This window comes from Puma concolor, chromosome D1 (assembly GCF_028749965.1).
Source record: "Puma concolor isolate L17-30 chromosome D1, mPumCon1.1.hap2, whole genome shotgun sequence".
Classification (NCBI taxonomy): Eukaryota; Metazoa; Chordata; class Mammalia; order Carnivora; family Felidae; genus Puma; species Puma concolor.
The window spans coordinates 61,566,028-61,587,495 of NC_141676.1; the positions used below are offsets into that span (position 1 = coordinate 61,566,028).

At 40.1% G+C, this 21,468-nt stretch overlaps 2 protein-coding genes across 16 annotated transcripts in view; one reads left to right on the forward strand and one right to left on the reverse strand.

The window, feature by feature from the left end:
* LOC147576775 (uncharacterized) overlaps window positions 1-5,640 on the reverse strand; it is a 39,323-nt gene extending 33,683 nt beyond the window's left edge. For 6 of the 15 annotated variants that reach the window (XR_015241118.1, XR_015241108.1, XR_015241107.1 and 3 more), the window contains exon 1: window positions 5,040-5,640. The gene's annotated coding sequence lies outside the window, so the exon portion shown is untranslated. Of the gene's footprint in view, window positions 1-3,622; window positions 3,694-5,039 lie in introns of those variants that run through there. The other 9 variants (XR_015241113.1, XR_015241109.1, XR_015241110.1 and 6 more) reach the window with 2 other exon arrangements.
* A 53-nt stretch (window positions 5,641-5,693) lies between these two features.
* On the forward strand, window positions 5,694-21,062 carry AQP11 (aquaporin 11). Its single transcript, XM_025929045.2, has 3 exons — window positions 5,694-6,315; window positions 13,916-14,032; window positions 19,566-21,062. Exons 1-3 carry the CDS (start codon window positions 5,694-5,696, stop codon window positions 19,643-19,645), a joined length of 819 nt encoding a protein of 272 aa, XP_025784830.1. The 3' UTR covers window positions 19,646-21,062.
* The last annotated feature ends 406 nt before the right edge of the window (window positions 21,063-21,468 follow it).

Consider the following 21,468-nt stretch of genomic DNA (forward strand, 5'->3'; position numbering starts at 1 on the left):
GGGGATAACACATGTTAAAATAAATCTGTGGAAACGTATTTTTCATTCTTGCTGCTCTTACTCCTCAGCACTTTGTCTCTCTTCCCCTTCATATATTTTAGGATTCCTGCTTCTTCTGGTTTCATCCGATTTTAGTGTTTTTCATTTATGGTAGGAATCCTAAACCCAGAGTGCATGGAAAGGCTTCAAAAGGACACATGAATAACTTGAAATTATTGGCAAGATTTTGAGGGTATGTTTGTTTTCTAGGGCAAAGGTCTATGACATTGATCAAATGCAAGGAGTCTATGACTTCCCCCACCTAAAAGATGAAAAACCATAACTGTACAGATGACAGCTGAATATTCCCCATCTTAATATGCATAATACTTAAACATTGTTTAATACTGTCTTTCTCAATAGCTTAAGCACCAAGAGTAAAGAGATAGTATTTATTATTACAGTGCCTAGTGTACTGGCTGGCACCTAACTAATGCTCAATAAATACTTGTTGAATAAATGAAGACTCCATGGTGATAAAAAGCCTATTAGTTATTCTGTCCATAACCTTCATTGAACAAGTCTTGTTCTGGGGCTAGGGTGTCTCTTGACAGATCCATTTAGATTTTGTTCTGCATCTAGAGATAAGGGAAGAGTTATCCTACTAAAAAATGCAAATCTCACTTTTAACATAAAAGAGCCAGTCATAGTACACACTGTAAGAAAGGTTGAGTAAAGATGAAATAGCCAGTTGAGCATCAGAAATGGAACAGTAAAAAGGAAGTTAGGTGGAGTGAAATTCAGAAAGAGGTAGCTCCGTAACTAGAACTCAAAGAGTTGATAAACCTGGCAAGAATCAGATTTGTCCAGTTAAATTCAAAAACAAAAATTTGGGCATACATTCAAAATCACCAGTCCCATCATTAACGACAAAAAGAAGTTGAAAAACAAGTTGGTTGAGGTTTGTATTTCTAATAGATGAGGTGTAATGAAAGGGACTTCTGGCATCTGTGTACTTAGTTTTAACTTTTATATTAAAAAAAAACAACACTCTGACTCAGGTAGTTAAATTGCATTTGGGGAGTGCATGTGTGTGTGTGTGTGTGTGTGTGTGTGTGTGTGCATATTTTATAAATTTGTATATTTAACAGATTTTAAAGAGCTTCACAGATACCTTGGCAATAAGTCCTCTTAGTTTGCAGACCTGTTTTTCAGGCAACAGCGTCCTTCACAGTAAATAAGGGACTGCAACAACAGTTGCGAAAGAGTAATTGGTTGGCTCTGCTTCCATTCATTCTGCAGGAAAGCCAAACTTCCTTATTGTCTCCCAAATGGTTTTGTGAAGTCCCAAGTGCCCCTCCAGAACAGTTGTCTTCACTGCCATTTTCTTCCTGACTGCCCCAGCTCTGGCTGTCTGTAGAAACCCCTCTTGTTCTGTTGAGGCTTGAAGGGCAGGCAGGCCTCTGATAGCTGCCCAAAGAACTCAGCAGTTGCTGGTGCCCACACAGGACTGCCCCAAGGCAACTGAGATCTTGTGCTGAAGCTTTTCTTCCTAAATAGTTGTGGTGATTTTCACCATCTCTTGTCATTGCCAGAATCACCGGGGCCAACTCAGGCTCTGTTGAAACCACCTGGTGTTCCAGGGGCGCCTGGGTGGCGCAGTCGGTTGAGCGTCCGACTTCAGCCAGGTCACGATCTCGCGGTCCGGGAGTTCGAGCCCCGCGTCAGGCTCTGGGCTGATGGCTCAGAGCCTGGAGCCTGTTTCCGATTCTGTGTCTCCCTCTCTCTCTGCCCCTCCCCCATTCATGCTCTGTCTCTCTCTGTCCCAAAAATAAATAAACGTTGAAAAAAAAAATTTAAAAAAAAAAAAAAAAGAAAGAAACCACCTGGTGTTCCAATTCTACTAAAAAAAAAAATTTTTAACAGCAACTCCTATGCTATGTGATATTTTATTTTTAGCAAACGTCTAATTTTAGTTACAGATTAAAAAACAAAAATAGTTGTAGATTTACAGAAAAGTTGCAACCGCAGAAAGTTATATGCCCCACACAGTTTTCCCTATTATTTTTTTTTGTTTGTGCTTTTGTTTTTTAAGTTTATTTTGAGAGAGAGAGAGAGAGAGGAAGGGAAGGGCAGAGAGAAAGGGAGAGACAGAGAATACTTAGCAGGCTCCATGCTGTCACTCTCAGTATAGAGCCTGATGCGGGCTGGGCTCAATCTTACAAACCGTGATATCATGACCTGAGCTGAGATCAAGAGTCCAACGCTTAATTGACTGAGCCATCCAGGCACTCCACAGTTTTCCCTATTATTAACATCTTACATTACTATGGAACATGGCATACTTAATGAACCAATATTAATATGTTACTATTAACTAAAGTCCCAACGTTATTCAGATTTCCTTAGTTTTTATCTAACGTCTTTAGCTGTCCAAAGAGCCCATCCATGAAACTACATTTGTTTGTTTATTTACTTAAATTTTCTTTAAAATTTTTTTAAGTAGGCTCCACGCCCAATGTAGGGCTTGAACTCACAACCCTGAGATCAAGAGTCAGATGTTCTACCAACTAAGCCAGCCAGGCACCTTTATTTATTATTTTTTTGTGTGCATTTATTTAACTAATCTCTACCCCCAACTTGGGGCTCAAACTCACAACCCCAAGATCAAGAGTCGCATGCTTCTCCAACTGAGTCAGCCAGGCGTCCCAAGACAATACATTACATTTAGTCATCATATCTCCTTAGGTTCCTCTTGGCTGTGACAGTTTCTCAGACTTCTCTTTTTATGGCTTCAGCAATTTGAGGGACACTGGTAGGGGCATTTTGTAGAATAGCCCTCAGCTGGAATTTCTCTAATGTTTTTCTCATGATTATTTGGGGTTATGTGTTTTGGAAAGGAAAACCATTCTCATTACAGGCCATTCTCATTACATCCTATCAAGGGTACATACTGTCAACATGACATCACTGTGGATGTTAACCTTGATCCTTTAGCTGAGATAGTGTTTGTCAAGTTTCTCCACTGCAAAGTTTCTCTTTCTCATCTTCCCCCCACCACACCTTTCCATAGTATTCTCTTTGAAAGTAAGTCAATATGCATAGTCCACACTTAACAAGCAAAGAGCTATGCTTAGACTCCTTATTCAATTATTTATGTACATAAGTATAACTTCATGGATATTCAATTTATACTTTGAGTTATAATCCAATACTAATTTATATTCTCAACCCGTGTAAGTCATTCTTTTTCACAAAGATACTGGTCTTGGGAATTGGAATTTTAAGATCTGGGTTTGCAAGATGCAGCTCTGTCACCCATATCAACAGACGATTTTGCTGAAGGAATTAGGGTAATTTAAGTAGAGATTTTTTTGTTTCTGAAAACAGATTGATTTATGTGATGTGAAATACTCAATTACAAGTCATTGGTTTTCTTCTGCTCTTGTTCTCTAATTGAAATGATGCCCCAAATCTTTTTAATGACAATATATATTAAAATTTCTAATCAAAGTTCAAAAGACTAAGTTTTCTACATGGCTCTTGCCAATGACAGTGAATTATCAGCAGAGCAGTAAACAAAATATATTCACATTCTCAAGTGACTTTTAGTAAAGGGGAGCAATGAGAGGGTTACACTCACAGGACTGATTTAAATGCAACCCCTTTGGACAGCAGCGACTAGTTTTACTCTAAATTCTTCATCAGGCACCAATGCAGGAAAAAGGAAAGGTGCAAGTGTTTATTTTCATTATTTTTTTAATGTTTATTTTTGAGAGCGGGAGTGGGGGAGGGGCAGAGAGAGAGGGGCTGAGAGGATCCCAAGCGGGCTCTGCGCTGACAGCAGCAAGGCCCATGGGGGGGCTCAAACTCACACACCGTGAGATCATGACCTGAACTGAAGTCGCTCAACCGACTGCACCACCCAGGCATCCCCAGTACTTATTTTTTAATGCAGAGAATGTCTCTCGGCACCCCCCCCCCCCAATTCGAAGTTGTAAAGAGAACTTTCATTAGTTATAAAAGTACAAGTTGAGGGGCGCCCGGGTGGTTCAGCCGGTTGAGCTTCCGGCTCTTGATTCTGGCTCGGGTCACGATCTCAGGGTCCTGGATCAGGCCCCTCAACAGTCTACGCCCCGAAATGTGGAGCCTGCTTAGGCGTCTCTTGCTCGCTCGCACTCTCTCCCTCCGCCCCTCTCCCCTGCTGGTGTTTGCGCTCTCGCGCGTGCTCTCTCTCTCTCTCTCTCTCCCTCAAACGAAAAAACAGGACAAGTTGAGAAAGGGGAGGAAAGCCGAAGAGAATCATCAAGAACACCTGCCAAGTTTCCTCTTATCACTGGAAGCTCAGGCTAATTATTCCTCTCATTTTGTTCCTCTCTCCTAAGAATGGGGACTCTTTTCTTGGTCAAGAGAGCCTGGTGGCGGCAAGACGGAGGTGGGACGGGGCTGAGGCATTTGAGCCTGCCTCCCACCCGCCTCTCCCCTCCGCAAACTCTGACACCTGTGGCATTAGCTCAAAACCAGACTAGGTGCGAGGTCGGAGGAATCCCTGACCTTCAACAGCTCACGCACAATGGGCCGCCCCAAATAGGTGAGCTGTTGAGAGTGAGCCGCGGCGGCGGCAAGAGCCCTGGACTCTGGCATTACCAGACTTTAAGCTAGCACTTATTGAACACTTTCTGTGTGCTCGGCTCTCTTTGCTAGTGTTTTCATGTTATTTTGTTATTTGAGAGAGAGGGGAGAGAGAGAGCAGGGGAGAGGGGCAGAGGGAGAGAAAGAATCCTAAGCAGGCTTGGGGCTTGATCACAAAACGCGGGGATCATGACCTGAGCCAAAATCAAGAGTCCAGTGCTCAACCCACTGAGCCACCCAGGCGCCCCTTCATGCTTTTCCAAACAAATTGAGGAGGTGGGTCCTATGACCCACAACCCTGTGAGGGAGCTGAGGAAAACTAAAGCTCAAGGAAACCCAGTTACGTGCCCATGTTCACACAGGTCAAACCCCGTTCCCTCGAATCCAAAGTCTACTCCCGCTAACCACCCCTGGCCTCTGCGCCCCACCTCCGTCACCTCCCGTCTTCTCAGTCGCTTCATTAATAAAAACGAGGTGGTTGGCCGAGATGATCTCTAGGAGTCATTCCAGTAGGGCGGTTTTACCGGTTTAGGAACGAGGAAGGAAAACCAAGGTCTTCCCTTCAAAGCAAGTGTCAAATCGCAGCGAACGCGCGCGTTTCCATTCCGTGCGGGTCGAAAGCGCCCTCAGCCCCGGCCTGGGGTCCTGGGGTCCCCGGTGCGGCTGCTCGCAAGGGCTCACGGGCCCCCGCGCGCATGCGCAATGGTCCCGGCGAGCGGCGTCCCTTCGCACCCTGCCGGACTCGCGCCCGCTTCCAGTTCCTAAGGGAGGCCGAGGGGGCGTGGGCACCTCAGACCTCCGCAGACCGTTGGCCCTTCAGCTAGTGCCCTAGCAGAGCTTCCCTTGCCGCCCCTCCTCTCCCCTCCTCCCCGGCTCTGGTCCCAACACCCTAGCTCCGAGTCGGGGAGGGGGGGAGGAGTTCTCCAGCGCGACGCCCGGGGGCCTCCTTCTGGCCTAGAAGTCGGCCCGCCCCAGGGGCGTGAGGAGGGGGCGGGGCTGAGGACTTGGGGACTTCGGACTCCCGCCCCTAAACTGCCTTTGCCAGAACCAAGCGGGCAGTCTAGTCTGGCCGGGAGCGAGCCATGACCGCGCTGTGGGGCCTCTGGCCCGACGTGCAGGACAACTGCACCTCGCTGGGGCTTATGCTGTTGCTGGTATTGTTCATGGGGCTGGCCCGCGTGGTCACCCGGCAGCAGCTGCACAGGTTCACGATGATCCACACCTTCGTCTTGGAGTTTCTGGCCACCTTCCAGCTCTGCTGCTGCACCCATGAGCTGCAACTGCTGAGCGAGCAGGAACCCGCGCACCCCACCTGGCCGCTGACGCTAGTGTACTTCTTCTCGTTGGTGCATGGCCTGACCCTGGTGGGCACCTCTAGCAACCCGTGTGGCGTGATGATGCAGATGTTGCTGGGGGGAATGTCCTCCGAGACGGGTGCCCTTAGGCTGTCGGCTCAGCTGATTGGTGCCCTGTGCAGCAGGTACTGCGTAAGCGTCCTGTGGAGCCTGGGGCTGAGCAAGTATCACCTCGACGAGAGGAGCTTCGCTTGCAGGAATCCCATTCAAGTGGACTTGCCCAAAGCGATCATCACGGAGGCCATCTGCTCCTTTATTTTCCACAGCGCTTTGCTGCACTTCCAGGAGGTCCGAACCAAGCTTCGTATCCACCTGCTGGCAGCAATCATCACCTTTTTGGTCTACACAGGTTTGTTATTCCCACAAAACACATGGCATGTCCGGAGCCTCTATGACCTGAGGCTCTAAGTTCATTACCAAGGTACATTTGAAAGCCCTACACATCTGCGATGTCAATATTGGTATCTCCATTATTCTGACCATTTTGCAGCGTGTTCTTTACCAGTAGTGCAAACATCTAGATCCTCCATTCAGGAGCCATTACTGTGCTGAAACTGAGATCTTGTGAGATATTGCCAAGGGTTCAAATGTCCTACAAAGGGATTGTTTTAATGGTAGAGAAGAAAGATAACTTATCAGCTACCTCTTCCCTCATGCCAACCTGACACTCTGACTGAAAAATGATCGTGAGTTTAAAAAGCTCCTTCCAATTTAAAGCACAGGCTACATGACTGGTTAGTAGTCAGAGGGAGGAGTAGAAGTTCTGTAGTTTTTAGTTCTTTTTATTTTTTTTAATTTTAATTTAATTTATTTAGTTCTTTTTCTACAGAATTAAAGTCATTTCTTATTTCCTTAACAAGTCATCTTGAGTTATAGAAGAACTTTTAAGTGACCTATAAAGAAAGATGTGTTTTGAAATTAAAACTTGCTTGAAATTAAAGATGCTTTTTAAAAACAAGTAACTTGAGAAATCTGTTGATTTCTTGCAACCGATTTGTCTACTTTGACAGATGTCAGATGCAGTGGGTAACCTGGATATCCTAAATGGGACAAGAAAATCCAAAAAACAAAATTTTAATGATGAAATGTGTCATTTTATTTATTTTATTTTATTTTTTAAAATTGTTTTTTCAACGTTTATTTATTTTTGGGACAGAGAGAGACAGAGCATGAACGGGGGAGGGGCAGAGAGAGAGGGAGACACAGAATCGGAAACAGGCTCCAGGCTCTGAGCCATCAGCCCAGAGCCTGACGCGGGGCTCGAACTCCTGGACCACGAGATCGTGACCTGGCTGAAGTCGGACGCTTAACCGACTGCGCCACGCAGGCGCCCGAAATGTGTCATTTTAAATGATTACAACAAAGTAGCTTCATTGAGACTATATAAAATGTTTTGGAGACAGGACTCTGATAAAAGGAAATTAGTGGTAAGAGTCTATCTTCTACCCATTGGAACTATGAATAGAAGCAAACCTAAGGATAAGGTCTCCTAAACATTTGCTTGGCTTCCCAGGATAAAAATGAAAGACTTTCCAATCCAGCTTCCCTCCTTTAGATCTAGTACTATACTTTGTGTAGACACAGATGGAAATAAAAGGTATAGAAGAGAGGGAAGCATATATGTATATTTGAGGGGTTGGTGAATAGCTGCTTATTAAAGTTTTAGGTTTTGGCTAAAGAACAAGCATGCCACATGGAGGAAGAGAATCATCTCTTGCAAAAAGTTATGTCACTGTTTAGCTCTGTACTTATATAATTAATGGTGTATCCTGAAGTTTTCCAGATAATCCCAACATAAAACTAGAGTTGAGAACCACTGCTCTCATCCAGACTTGTGCTGGCCAATTTGGAAGCCACTAACCACATGTGGTTATTTAGATTTAAATTAACTAAAATTAAATATTCAGTTCCTCAGCTACAGTAGCCACATTTCAAGTGGTCAGTGGCTAGTGGGTTAAGTACTGAGAGCACTGGAGACTGTTTGCAGGGGTAGAACCTGCAGAAATTGATCTATTGTTATCTTTCTTTTCTGCCAATATAAGGGAGATAAGAATATTCATCAGGCAATATACCAAGAATACAGGAAATATATATGAGTTATCTTAGTTAATCCTTAGAAAAACTCACTGATGGATATATTATTCCCATTTTAAGTAAAGTGAGGCTCACAAAAGTGAAATGTCTTATCCAAGGTCACACAGCTAGAATGTGCTGGAATCATGGTACTGACATTAAAGGTTATACTCATTTCATTATCAGCATTCCTACACTGCATTCCTCAAAAGTAACAAAAATATGTACATACAATTGAACATTCTTCAGCCATAAAAAGGAGTTAAGTTCTGATAAATACTGTGACATGAATCAACCCTGAAAACATTATGCTAAGTTGAATAAGCCAGACACAAAAGGACAAATGTTGCAGGACTGCACTTATAAAGAAATCCAGAATAGGCAAATTCTGGATAGCCAGAGAATATAGCCAGAAAGTATAACAGAGGTCACTAGGGACTAGGGGACAGAGAGGAATAGGGACTTTCTTTAATGGGTACCGATTTCCTATTTGGGGTGATGGAAACGTTGTGGAAATAATGGTGATAGTTGAACATTGTGAATGTAATTATTGCCACTGGATATACACTTAAAATGGTTAAAATGGTATGTTTTATGCCATACGTATTTCACCATAATTAAAACAATTTAAGTTACAAAAAGATTCTGTTGGCAAATAAGTTTGGCAAACACTGGATTAAACAGATTTTCTAATATTAAGACTTTATTTTTTTTTTCAACGTTTATTTATTTTTGGGATAGAGAGAGACAGAGCATGAACGGGGGAGGGGCAGAGAGACAGGGAGACACAGAATCAGAAACAGGCTCCAGGCTCCGAGCCATCAGCCCAGAGCCTGACGCGGGGCTCGAACTCACTGACGGCGAGATCGTGACCTGGCTGAAGTCGGACGCTTAACCGACTGCGCCACCCAGGCGCCCCTATTAAGACTTTAAAGAGCCTTTACTGCTCTGTATACATTACTGTATATTGTGGAACTCCAAAAGGAGAATATGGAAGTTTTTCAAACTTATGGAATCATTTTGTCTAGGAGTATGTAGCAGAAGAGAATACACTTTGGGTGTTGCTATACTAAGCCATTTCACTCTCCATTATTTTCTATGTATATGACATAACTTTAGACCAAAGTTGTTCCAGATGGAATGAACTGTCTTCGGACTGGTTGAGTTTCTGTTTTATCAGGCAGAAGTGAGGCTTTTGTAGGAAGGATTTAAGAAAGGAGAGGGAAGGAAAGCCAGGGGAAGGGTCAGCTAAGTCAGGTCTCATTACAAGCTTGATATGTCTTTTAACTTCTAAGATACTATTGGTACTGATTTGACATAGTTGCATGCTGGGATGTTTCTTTAATCACTTGTACTTTGAGAGCACTGAGAAGTCACCAGTACAGGTCGCATCAAGGTAACTGGTTTTGTATTTTAAGATTACAGAACATAACAGTCCAGCAACATGGCCCAGGCTCCTCCAACAGCCAGTGACCATGTGTCTGGCACTCTATTTATTGATTTAGCACCCTCGACTTTTGATGTGCACATGGAGGCCATTGATGTTATTACCACTTAACATGTATTCATTGTCTTCCCAAATAAAGTAAAACAAAAATGCTATGTGATTTATTAACATATTAGAGCTATAAAACTATTAAGGTAAATTTCAAGCAAATCTTCCTTAATTTAGATTTTGGGAGAATTTAGTTCAATGAACAGGATAAGACAGAGGTGCATTCATTGTGTAATTACAGTTGACCCTTAAGCAATGCAGGGGTGAGGGGCACTGACCCCCTACACAGTAAAAAAATCCATGTATGACTTTGATTCCCCCCAAAATTAATAGCCTACTGTTGACTGGAAGCCTTAACCATTAACAGTTGATTAACATGTATTTTGTATGTTATATGTACTATATACTATACTGTTATAATAAAGTAAGCTAGAGAAAAACATTAAGAAAATCATGAGGAAAATATGTTTACATTACTGTACTGTATTTGTCAAAAAAATCTGCATATTAGTGGACCCATGCATTTCAAACCCAGGTTGTCCCAGGGTCAACTGTAATTAGACATTGAAAAAAAATCTGGTATTTTACATGTCTAAGTTGTCTTTATTACTGCACCTTTTCATTTCCTTTGTAGAATTTTTAATTATATACTTGTTTCCAGAGCTCTTCCTCCACCAGACAGAAAGCTTTATGAATACAGAAACTAAAATTGTTTTATTCATTATAACATATAACCAGGTCTTAACATTGTGTCACCTGTTACAAATAAATAGTATTTTTGGAATGAGTGAATGAATGAATTAGCAAATACTCTATTCACATTAAAAAATAATGCAGAAGAAATAATATATATCTGGTATTTTATATTTTACACCTAAGGGCTTTAAAATTGGCCTAATACATTGTTTGAATAATTCATAGTATTTTTAATTCATTTCATTACTACATTCAGGAGTTTTTGGTATCCTTCTAAATGATGAAGAATATAGGTAAGGTTATTTGTCAAAGGAGAAGGGAACTAAGTCCTTTACATGTGTTTGCTTTCAATACAATACCCATATGAAATAAGCGCTAAATTACAAATGAAAAACTGCTCCAAACAAAGGTCCAAAACATTTATTAATATAGTGGCTAAGGGCACAGGTTTGGAGTTGTACTATGCCCTTCGAAGAGATGCTTAATTTAGGCCTGCTTCCTCATCTTTTAAATGGAGAATAATAGCATCTATCTCTTGGGACCATTATGAGGAATATAAATAATGTGTTTTAAGTTCTTAGCATAGTACCTGGCACAAATATTCTGGTCACTGGAAAGGGCTAGCCTCCACTGTAAATTAGTTCATTGACATTCTGGCTTATACATGAGTCTTGTGATTGTAATTAGTGTCATCCTGTCATAGAGAATTTGGTTCCCTTTAGGAGTATTGAGAAACGTTAGTATCTAGAATTGCCAGATTTGTAACTTGGACTTTGACTCAGTCTTTAACTGTGGTAATTTCACCAAGTTCGTGCTGTCCTGTAAGACTCTGGGCAATCAGCCAGCTCTATCTTCCCATTGATACCTCTTCTTCAATATATATTTATTATGACTTCTCCCCTTCAGATGTCAATAAATAGTAACATTTTTCAAAGCCATTTTGTTAGTCCTGTGCCTGATGAATTCACATTTAATTGCACAATGCATGAATGTGTTTGTTCTTTTTGTAAAACATTGAAACACTACCGATGAGACTAAAAGTGCCTTTTGACTGCCACCATCCATGCCTGTCCCCTCTCCCTCCTTGCTTGCTCTTCCCACAAGGATAGTCCTCTGCACATGCATGTGTGTATGTCTTTCCAAACTCTTTATGTGATTTATTATACATACAGATAAGACCCTATATAAATTATTGTTTTATGTATGTTCATGTTAATGTAAAAGGTATGATGCCTTTTTGCAGTTTACTTTTTTTGGTGGTGGTCGTTTAGTGGTATCTTGGAGATCTACCAGTGTTAAGTAGTAAAGAGATTTCTCTCATTATTTCAAAATACTGAATGTAATTCCAAATTATGAAGCTTGCTTATTTAGCTACCTTCTTATGAATGGACACTCAGGTTTCCCCCAGTTCTTTGCTACTGTAAACAACGTTGTGTATGTCTACTTGTAAACAAGTATCAGTAGTTCTCTACAACAGCAGTTTTCAGCAGGAAAACTCCCCAGGCAACACTCAGCAATGTCTGGACACATTTTTAAATGTTACAATGGTGGGGGAGATGGATGTGCTGGCATCTAGTGGGTAAAGACCAAGGATGCTGCTGAACATCCCACAATGCATACGACAGCCCCATGCAAAAAGAGGTATATAGTCTAAAATGTCAAAGCCAAAGCCACATGTTTTGGGCTTTTGTTGACACAGAACCTACTCCTGATAAAGAATTTCTGTATCAGTTAACTATTGCTTAAAATCATAATTTATTGTTTTTCATGATTCTGTGGATTAGGTGGAAATTCCTCTGAGATCTTATAGCTGGGCAGTTGGCAGTGCTAGAAGAGCCCAGGTAGCCTCACTCGTGTCCAGCAGTTGGTGGCAACTGTCAGCTAAGGTGCCTCAGTTATACTCCATGTGGATTCTTATCCTCCAGCCGCCTAGACCAGCTTACTTACATGGTCAGGGCACTGTTCCAAGAGAGCAAAAAGTGGAAGCTGATGGATTTACTGAGACCTGTAATTCACTCAGCGTCACTCGTCATGTTCAGAATTAGCACAGCATCACTTCTGCTGCATTCTGTTTGTCAATGCAAGTTGAAAGCCAGTCCATATTCAAGAGAGGGGAATAGACTTTACCTCTTGGTAGGAGGAGCAGCTTCACCACGTCACATTCAATAGAATTAGACATGTGAGGATTAGAAGATAAGGAGAGTGAAGTAGTTTGAATTTTAGGATGGCAGAAGACTGATAGATCGTGTTCTTGGACTTAATGGAAATAACAAAGACCTAATGGGAACACCAAAGTGAGCTAATTATGAGGGTGGTGGTTTTCTATTTTACTGATCCATGTCTTAAAAAAAAAAAAATCACAGGTCACTAATATTATAATAGCTTATATTACATGGTATTGTAAAGACCTGTGTAAGTCAGTATCTTTTTACCCATAATGTCTAGTATATAGGAACTCAATTTTTTTATTGAACTGAATTGACAATCCTGTTGGTGCTTGGCAGTTGCAGGTCTAACATTCCGGGATTGACTATTCAAGAATGATTCTGAAGGTCCAGGACATGGTATCATTTAGAATTGCTGAGACATGAATATGAATCATGCTGTGAGGCTGGTGTGCTAGGAAAAACTCTTAGCCACGGAGTGAACTTAGTTCACTGGTCAATGTGTTCATCTTGGCATGGCTTGTTTTCAGCCTCATCAAGTATGAAATCTCATTAGTGAAATCTTATGAAAGGGTCACTTAGTTTCTAATTTTACTGCATTTTATAAAGGCAACATACTCTAGTGGCACATGGCAGGGTAAAATTTGTGAAGATCTTGGGATCTGTCTCTGTGGCTGAGTCAGAGGCAGATGTGTGTGCCCAAGCTTCCACACGGAAGAAGCAACAGAAATGTCATTGTCTCAGGAATATTCTTAGAGTGTGTTCTGAAAAGCTGAGCCACAGGTCTGGTACCACCAGACAGGAAGTCCAGCCTCCTCTGCTTTTTCTCACTTGCTTGTGAGGCCAGCCAGAAGTATAAACTCCTAGGCCCCATGTCAGAGGACCTGGGTGTAGAGCTGTACCATGAATCCTGAAAAGCAATCAACAGTTAGAATTTGTGCTTATCTTTCCCAGCTGTACACGACCACTCTTTTTATTTAAAAAAATTTAGTAACCACTTTATTCACATGCCATTCACAGTCCCTTCTTCAGGGTTCTCTCTGTTGAGAAGTAAAAACAGAGTCAATGATAATGCTTTGGTCCATTTTACTTTTGTTTTAAACACAAAGATATACTTAAGTCCAAGAGGATTCTGGGGCATTGTATCCATTTTAAATGTATTTTCATTATTATTCATTCATTTAAATTGGTGAATGTTAAGATGGGCAGCCAAGTCTCCCATTTCATAAACTTGTAGGAACAATAATAGAGTAGATTAACTTTCAATGTGCATTCTGTAATACATAGGAAAAGCACTGGATTAAAACTCTTATGTCCTTTTTTAATACCTGCCATATTATCATCTATAATCTATTTTTATACTCTATAATATGCACGGTGGTTCTGCAAAGGAAGATTATAGCATAAGAATACTTAAACACCTAAAACAAAGTAGTTGTATCTAGTAAGCCCTTTATTTCTAGTTACATGAAAATGTTAAATATATGGTTTGGTATCACTCTGCTTAAAATGTATTACAGGAGGAAGTCTAACAGGAGCTGTATTTAATCCAGCTTTGGCACTTTCACTACATTTGAAGTGTTTTGATGAAGCATTCCTTCGATTTTTTATAGTATATTGGCTCGCTCCTTCTTTAGGTAAGCATATTTTTATTAATATGATTAAAAGATTAGGGTATCTTAAAATACGATAGGAAGTATCACTGTAACATGTCAATTACCAAAGCCAGAGTATGTACAAAAAGAAAATGAAAAAGGTAGTTAACATACCTGAAATAACACTTTATGTGTACAGTATCCTTTAGAACTTTTTATCTTCAAAGAAACAAAATTACGTAGTTAAGGGTAGTCCGTTCCATGCATGATACCACCTTAAGAAACCCTCAGATAATATGGGCCAAAAAGTGAGGAGTCATTCCTTCCATTAAGAAAATAATTTTTCTGGGGCGCCTGGGTGGCTCCGTCGGTTGGGCATCCAACTTCAGCTCAAGTCATGATCTCGCGGTCTGTGGGTTCAAGCCCCGTGTCGGGCTCTGGGCTGATGGCTCAGAGCCTGGAGCCTGTTTCCGATTCTGTGTCTCTCTCTCCGCCCCTCCCCCGTTCATGCTCTGTCTCTCTCTGTCCCAAAAATAAATAAAAAATGTTAAAAAAAAAAATTTTTTTTTTGTTTTTTTAAATAATTTTTCAAGAGCGCCTGGCTGGTTCGGTCTGTAAAACATGCAACTCTTGATCTTGGGATTGTGAGTTCGAGCCCCACACTGGATGTAGAGATTACTTAAAAAAAACAAAACAACAACAACAAAAAAAACGCCTTTCTTTCGTGCTAAAGGAATTTTTTTTTCCAAATTTGACTCATTTTGCAGAAGAGCATCTCATGAAACAATGGATACCTGTAATAAATATAGTTTTAAAATTATCCACAAATTGTATTCCTGTTATTACTATCTGGATCAGTTATATAAAACAGATATATAAAAACAGATATGTAGGATATATAAAAAAAAGATATATAAAACAGGTGTATAAGTTATCAGCATTTCTTGATTTTGTTTCATCATCTCTAAGCCTGATTATAAATTGTAACTATAAATGAATGTGAGGATGCCTGGTCTTTATTATTTCATCCTTCTTTTTGTCCACAGCAGTTTTTGTTTCTTATTGCTCATTTCTGTCAAAAAAAAAAAAAAAAAAAAGAAAAAAGAAAGAAAGAAAGAAAGAAAGAAAGAAAGAAAGAAAGAAAGAAAGAAAGAAAGAAAGAAAGTTGGGTATATCTAGATGGGAACATTGGCATAATAGGTTTGACTAGCTGTCACACCTGACTCCTCCTGTTCACCTTCCATGCTTTTATTTCACAGTTAGTGCCTGTTATGCTCAGTCATGATATTTGTGGACCTAAACAACCTAAACATGAAAAATGCCAGAGAAAATCTGTATTTTAAAGTGCTAACAATGGCAGCTGTTGTTCAGTTCTGCAGATTGCTCATGTTTTCCAGTAACTTCTTTAAAATTTTCTCTACTCTTGATTTCAAAAAATTAAAAAGGTCATTGAAGTTCATGAAGCTATAAAGGTCACTAATTGGATAGGTCTACTGATAGTTTTTGTTTGGAAATATTCTCTTAAAATGCATATTTACAACCCACATGTATTATTAATGTTATATATTTGTTATTGTGCTCTAACTACTATGTTAACAGTAGGCCTATGACTAAAGAATTATTTCATCCATTACTTGAAAGAATACTAAAAAGTAGTGCTTTCCAAAATAATTTTTAAAAGGAACAAAAATAAAAGTAAATAAAAGGAAAAAAAAATCAGAAGTAATGACATTTTCTGTAAAATGGCCATGACTTTTTTCCCTCCCTCCTTCCTTCCCTCCTTCCCTTCCTTTCTCCCTCTCTCCCTCTCTCTCTTTCTTCTTTTTTTAAGTAATCTCTATGCCCAACATGGGGCTTGAACTCACAACCTCAAGATTGAGAGTCACACCCCACTAAGTCAGCCAGGCACCCAATGTTTTTTTTCTTTAATCAATGTTTTCCAGCCTAAATCACTTAATAACTTCTTCCTGGAAGAATATACTAGAAAAAATCTCATGATAGACAAAAAGGAACAGTCACTTTGGACGCTTTAGAAAGTGTACAGACCAGAGAGTAATAGAGTGGGGAAAGACTACATTCTGTTCATGTTAGCATAGTCCAAACAGGAAGGTAACATTACTTATAGCCATTACCAAAACATTGTATGGAACCACTTATCCCTCCAAATATCCAAACACCCAAAGAAAAAACACTTTTATTCATTTCTTTCTTCCTATTCAAGGAATCTTTCAAAAATGGCATTGGGGGGCACCTGGGTGACTCAGTCGTTTAAGCGTCTGACTCTTGATTTCAGCTCACGTCATGATCTTAGTTCATGGATTCAAGCCCCACATGGGGCTCTGCACTGACAGCGTGGAGCCTGCTTGGGATTTTCGCTCCCTCTCCCTCTGCCTCTCCCTGGCGGTCTCTCTCTCTCTCTCTCAAAATAAATAAATAAACTTAAAAAAGATCTTATAAAAAGAAATTGGGATTAAACTTTTTAGCAATTCTCTCTAGCTAGCCCTAATTGGCTTGTTGAAAATATACAAAGATTCTTTGTTGGCCTATGGATCTCCTAGCTTTTTTCTAAATAGACTTAACTGAAATTTGTTACAGCTTTTTGTTTGAAGAGGTATGTTCCTATGCTTCTTTAAGAAGTTTAGGAATGAAGAGCAATACAAGAATCCTTCAATAGATGTGGATAAGAGATATATGTGAATAAATTACAGTTTTTAGAATACTGAATTCCAGCTCACTGTTAAATTCTGTCATTCATTGGGGCGCCTGGGTGGCTCAATGGTTAAGTGCCTGACTTCGGCTCAGGTCATGATCTCACGGTCAGTGAGTTCAAGCCCCGCATCGGGCTCTGTGCTGACAGCTCAGAGCCTGGAGCCTGTTTCCGATTCTGTGTCTCCCTCTCTCTGACCCTCCCCCGTTCATGCTGTCTCTCTCTGTCTCAAAAATAAATAAACGTTAAAAAAAAAATTAAAAAAAATAAATTCTGTCATTCATTGAAGTTACATTCCATTGCAAAAAATGGCACCAAATGAAATAAGGTCACAAACTATAAGAAGGATGGGAAAAATAAGAAATTGTCATTTTATGAGAGGCCTTCAAACAGCTAAGAGATGAGGCATCAAGACAAACAAAACCCTGTTAAAGCCACATTAGGCAATGCTATTGAGTGAGATGGAAGAGAGTCATCCCAAGATAGCTTTCCATTCTTGACCAAGCAGGGAGCAAACTATTCTTGGAAGCCATACTCTTTGTTTTTCTTCACAGCAGAGGTACTTATAATTCCTCTAATGGCTCCTGCCATCTTCCCAAAATTAATTTAAAATATTAGAAATGTTGGGGCGCCTGGGTGGCGCAGTCGGTTAAGCGTCCGACTTCAGCCAGGTCACGATCTCGCGGTCCGTGAGTTCGAGCCCCGCGTCAGGCTCTGGGCTGATGGCTCAGAGCCTGGAGCCTGTTTCCGATTCTGTGTCTCCCTCTCTCTCTGCCCCTCCCCCGTTCATGCTCTGTCTCTCTCTGTCCCAAAAATAAATAAAAACGTTGAAAAAAAAAATTAAAAAAAAAAAAAAAAAAAAAAAAAAAAAAGAAATGTTTGGGGTGCCTGGGTGGCTTAGTTGGTTAAGCGTCCAACTTTGGCTCAGGTCATGATCTTGTGGTTCGTGGGTTCAAGCCCTGCATCAAGCCCTGCATGGGGCTCCCTGCTGTCAGCATGGAACCTGCTTCCATCCTCGGTCTCCCTCTCTTTCTGCCCCTCCCCTGCTTGCTTGCGTGTTCTCTTTCTCAAAATAAATACTAAAAAAAAAAAAAAAAATATATATATATATATATATATATATATATTAGAAATGTGACAATAATAATGCATATAGAATTCTCTAGTTTACACATGTCATAAAATGAAAATTAGCAAATTCTATTTGCTATGAAACTGAAATTACATTTTGGAAAAAGGTTTAAATATAACAATCTAGCTTTGATTTCATAAAGAAAATGTCAAATTTTGTAGGTCAATTAACATATGGATTTTTTTTTTTTCCATTTAAAGCCTTTGGTCGCAAAACAGACTCATTTTTCAACAGTATATTAAGCTATCCATATGCTAGTTAAACCTAAGGTTTCCTGTTTTGATCAAACAGGACTAAAATAATATCAGTGTGCATGTGACAGAACTCATTCTTAATCTGACTTTAAGCTAATTCAGAGCTTTAAGCCTAAATATGTTATGATAAAAACATTAATTATTACAGACTTCCCTTTCAAGACAGTGATGTGAGCCCTGTGACTATCTCCTCCAGCCCTATTCCCTATGGAAAATCAACCAATAGCCACCTGCTAGATTTGCCTGGTGTGACCTCAAAAATAAAGATTTACTAATATATGACTTTTTAAAACATTTTAAATTGTAAATTTTTTTTTTAACGTTTATTTATTTTTGAGACAGAGACAGAGCATGAACGGGGGAGGGGCAGAGAGAGAGGGAGACACAGAATCGGAAGCAGGCTCCAGGCTCTGAGCCATCAGCCCAGAGCCCGACACGGGGCTCGAACTCACGGACCATGAGACCGTGACCTGAGCTGAAGTCGGACGCTTAACTGACTGAGCCACCCAGGCGCCCCTTAAAACATATTTTACATTTAAGGTGTAAAATTTCAGCACTTAAATTTTCTGTTTTGTGCTTGTTAGAGCTCTAGTAGCTATTAATATTGTGACTGATGAAAAAAGAAGGAGAAAGTCATGTTTGAGTATTCTAAATGAAAACTGAGCACTTTCAGTTGCTCTGTTCTCCCAGTACATGTCTGGGGCATGGAGGGGACACAGTGTTGCCATTTTAGAGAAGAGCAAATGGAGACTCAAGTCCAGAGTTTCTAACTCAGGAGGTCAGTAATAGAGCGAGAACTAGAACTCCAGATCTTTCTATTTATCCTTTTATTCTCCCTACCCCACCATCCCCCCCCCCCCCCCCCCGCCAAAAGAGAGAGAAAGCAGGGGAGGGAGGGGCAGAGGGAGAGAGAGAATCTTGAGCAGGCTCCATGCTGAGCCTGACACAGGGCTCGATCCCACGATCCTGGGATCATGGCCTGAGCCAAAATGAAGAGTTGGATGCTCAATGGACTGTGCTACCCAGGCACTCCTATTTATCCTTTCAATTCATTGTTTAGATCCTTCTAGTTTTGCCGAATACACACTTTTTAAGGATTCATGGTTGAAGAAAAATAATGTGAGAATGTTAGATTAAAAAATATCTACTGGTTTTGGGTGATGGGGATTAAGGAGGGTACTTGTTCAGATGAGCACTGGGTGTTATATGTAAGTAATAAATCACTAAATTCTGTTCCTGAAAACATTATTACACTATATGTTAACTAACTTGGGTTTAAATAAAATTTTTTAAAAAGTGTTCTTGAACACACACACACACACAAATAAAAAAATATCTAAATGTTTCATGTAGAATTGATGCAGCTAACTCTTTTAAACATAGCTTTCCAAATCTCTATGTATATAATCTTAAATTATAGCCACTGAGTGATTATGAACTTCCTTATAGATTGTTTTTATTTTACTCTATTTTGTCTTTCAGGTATATTGTTGATGATTTTGATGTTCAACTTTTTCCTTCCATGGCTGTATAACAACCATACAATTAATAAAAACGAATAACTATTCCAAAAGACTCAGACTAAGTTACAGGACAGTCAAGCTGGAGGTGATAAAGATTTTATCACCTCATATTCAACATCCTGGCTGCACTGGACTCATCAATGTTTAGCTTCCTCTGAGGAAGCTGCCTTGTAGTTTTCATCACTGGAACTGAAAGAAAAAATTACTGTGAAAAGGAGATATCCTGTGTTTCTCAGTTAAGACTTGTTCTTTTGAGTGTGTATTAAATGCTGCTAGAAAAGGCATTACATGAAATATAAATCTCAAGTGATAATTAATTTTGATGGGGAAAAAAAAAAGCAGAGGGGAAGAAGGGAAGGGAAGTGATGGTAGGACCACAGAAAGTGTGTGTACCAAGTATCATCTGAATGAACAGGATTTTTAACCAATGTATGACCAGTCATGCTTACAGACCCAGAAAGGGTACTTTTCAGCCACTACCTCACACAGTGATGCCATCAGCAGTGTCACCTATCAACAGGAAAGTTGCTTGGGGAAGTAGATTATATATCCACTCACACTCAAGGGGTTTCCTAAATTTTAAATATATTCTAATCTAAAATATTTTCTCTAAACAGACAATCTCACTAGCTTTAGGCAGGTTGTTATTCTTGAAGAGAATAAACAAAGCACTCACAAAAGGCAGGAGGTAAGCTTTTCACATTCTCATTTGATCCTAACAGCTACCTTATGTAGTAGGTAGGGCATGTATTTTTAATCTCCACTTTACAGATAAGGAAACTAAGTCCAGAGGGGTTTGCTGTCCTGACTGAGGTCAAAAAGACTTCTATTTCAATACAAAAAATTTTCTCAGTCATCATTATGACTTAAGGAAAAATTGAAGATTTTGAAGCAACATTAAAGATTTTATAATCTTTAAAACTTTATTATAATCTTTCAAATCTTTAAAATTTATTTAGGAATTAATTAGTTTGTGTTTTGTTAGGTTTAAACAGCCTGTAAGTTTTCTTCCATTAGCTTTCTTTTATTGTATGAGGTCTCCTTTTCCTTAAAAGTTCAGGTCATAAATAAGGGTAAGTGCATTTCTCTTCATAGGAAATTCCATTATCAGGGTTAGAATTGAAAGTAAAAAAATATGGGGTGAGATCAGATCTGTTTGAGTAATAATTAAGCAACTGATAAATTGCCAGGTAATGTAAGTGCTGTTTCGTGATCAGCTTGTAGATAGTCACTCTCCTTACACCTGCAGACAGGACTGAACGGCTCAGGCTACCTGGCAAGGCAGCGAGTTTGAGGATCATGGACTTTGACTCATGAACTTAAAATACCATAGTAGTTTCTCTTTTAAAAAGCAGAATTCATGAAACTGTTACAATGGCTAAACACAGTTTTATTTGGTCTGCACAGTATTTTAAAATAAATAAAAAGCTAGTATTTTAGTCTTGTTCACGTGAAACTCCAGTTCTGGCTTCTTGAAAAACCCAAAAGATCTGGCAATACTAGGCCTGAGTCCTATCATGGCAACACAAAATAAAGGTTGTTCCCTTTAAAATGATCCCTCTGCCACTCCCTATGTCTTCCAAACATGAAACTGTGTTTCAGTTACTGTTTCGTGAGTAGTATTAATTTGTGAAAACACCCAGCCCTCTAAACTCGTCAGAATTTGGGTCTGAGACTGTGGCCTCTCAAATAGCAGCAGTTTCCTCTACACCGCCTCTGACACTGGGTCTGGAGGTGGAAGACTCCTCTCTCCTCATTGCTGCTTCCCATCTGTTTTCCTCTGCTCCCTCCATTAAAATCCTGTCATCGGGCCGTGCCATTTGCCACCTGGATACTTCTTCATGCAGTCATCTGCCCCAGAA

Excerpts from the sequence above, each read along its gene's own strand:
- AQP11 (XM_025929045.2), top strand. The coding sequence starts at position 5,694 with ATGACCGCGCTGTGGGGCCTCTGGCCCGACGTGCAGGACAACTGCACC. Across the intron at positions 6,316-13,915 it reads CACCTTTTTGGTCTACACAG|GAGGAAGTCTAACAGGAGCT; the intron begins GTTTGTTATTCC and ends AATGTATTACAG. Across the intron at positions 14,033-19,565 it reads TTGGCTCGCTCCTTCTTTAG|GTATATTGTTGATGATTTTG; the intron begins GTAAGCATATTT and ends TTTGTCTTTCAG.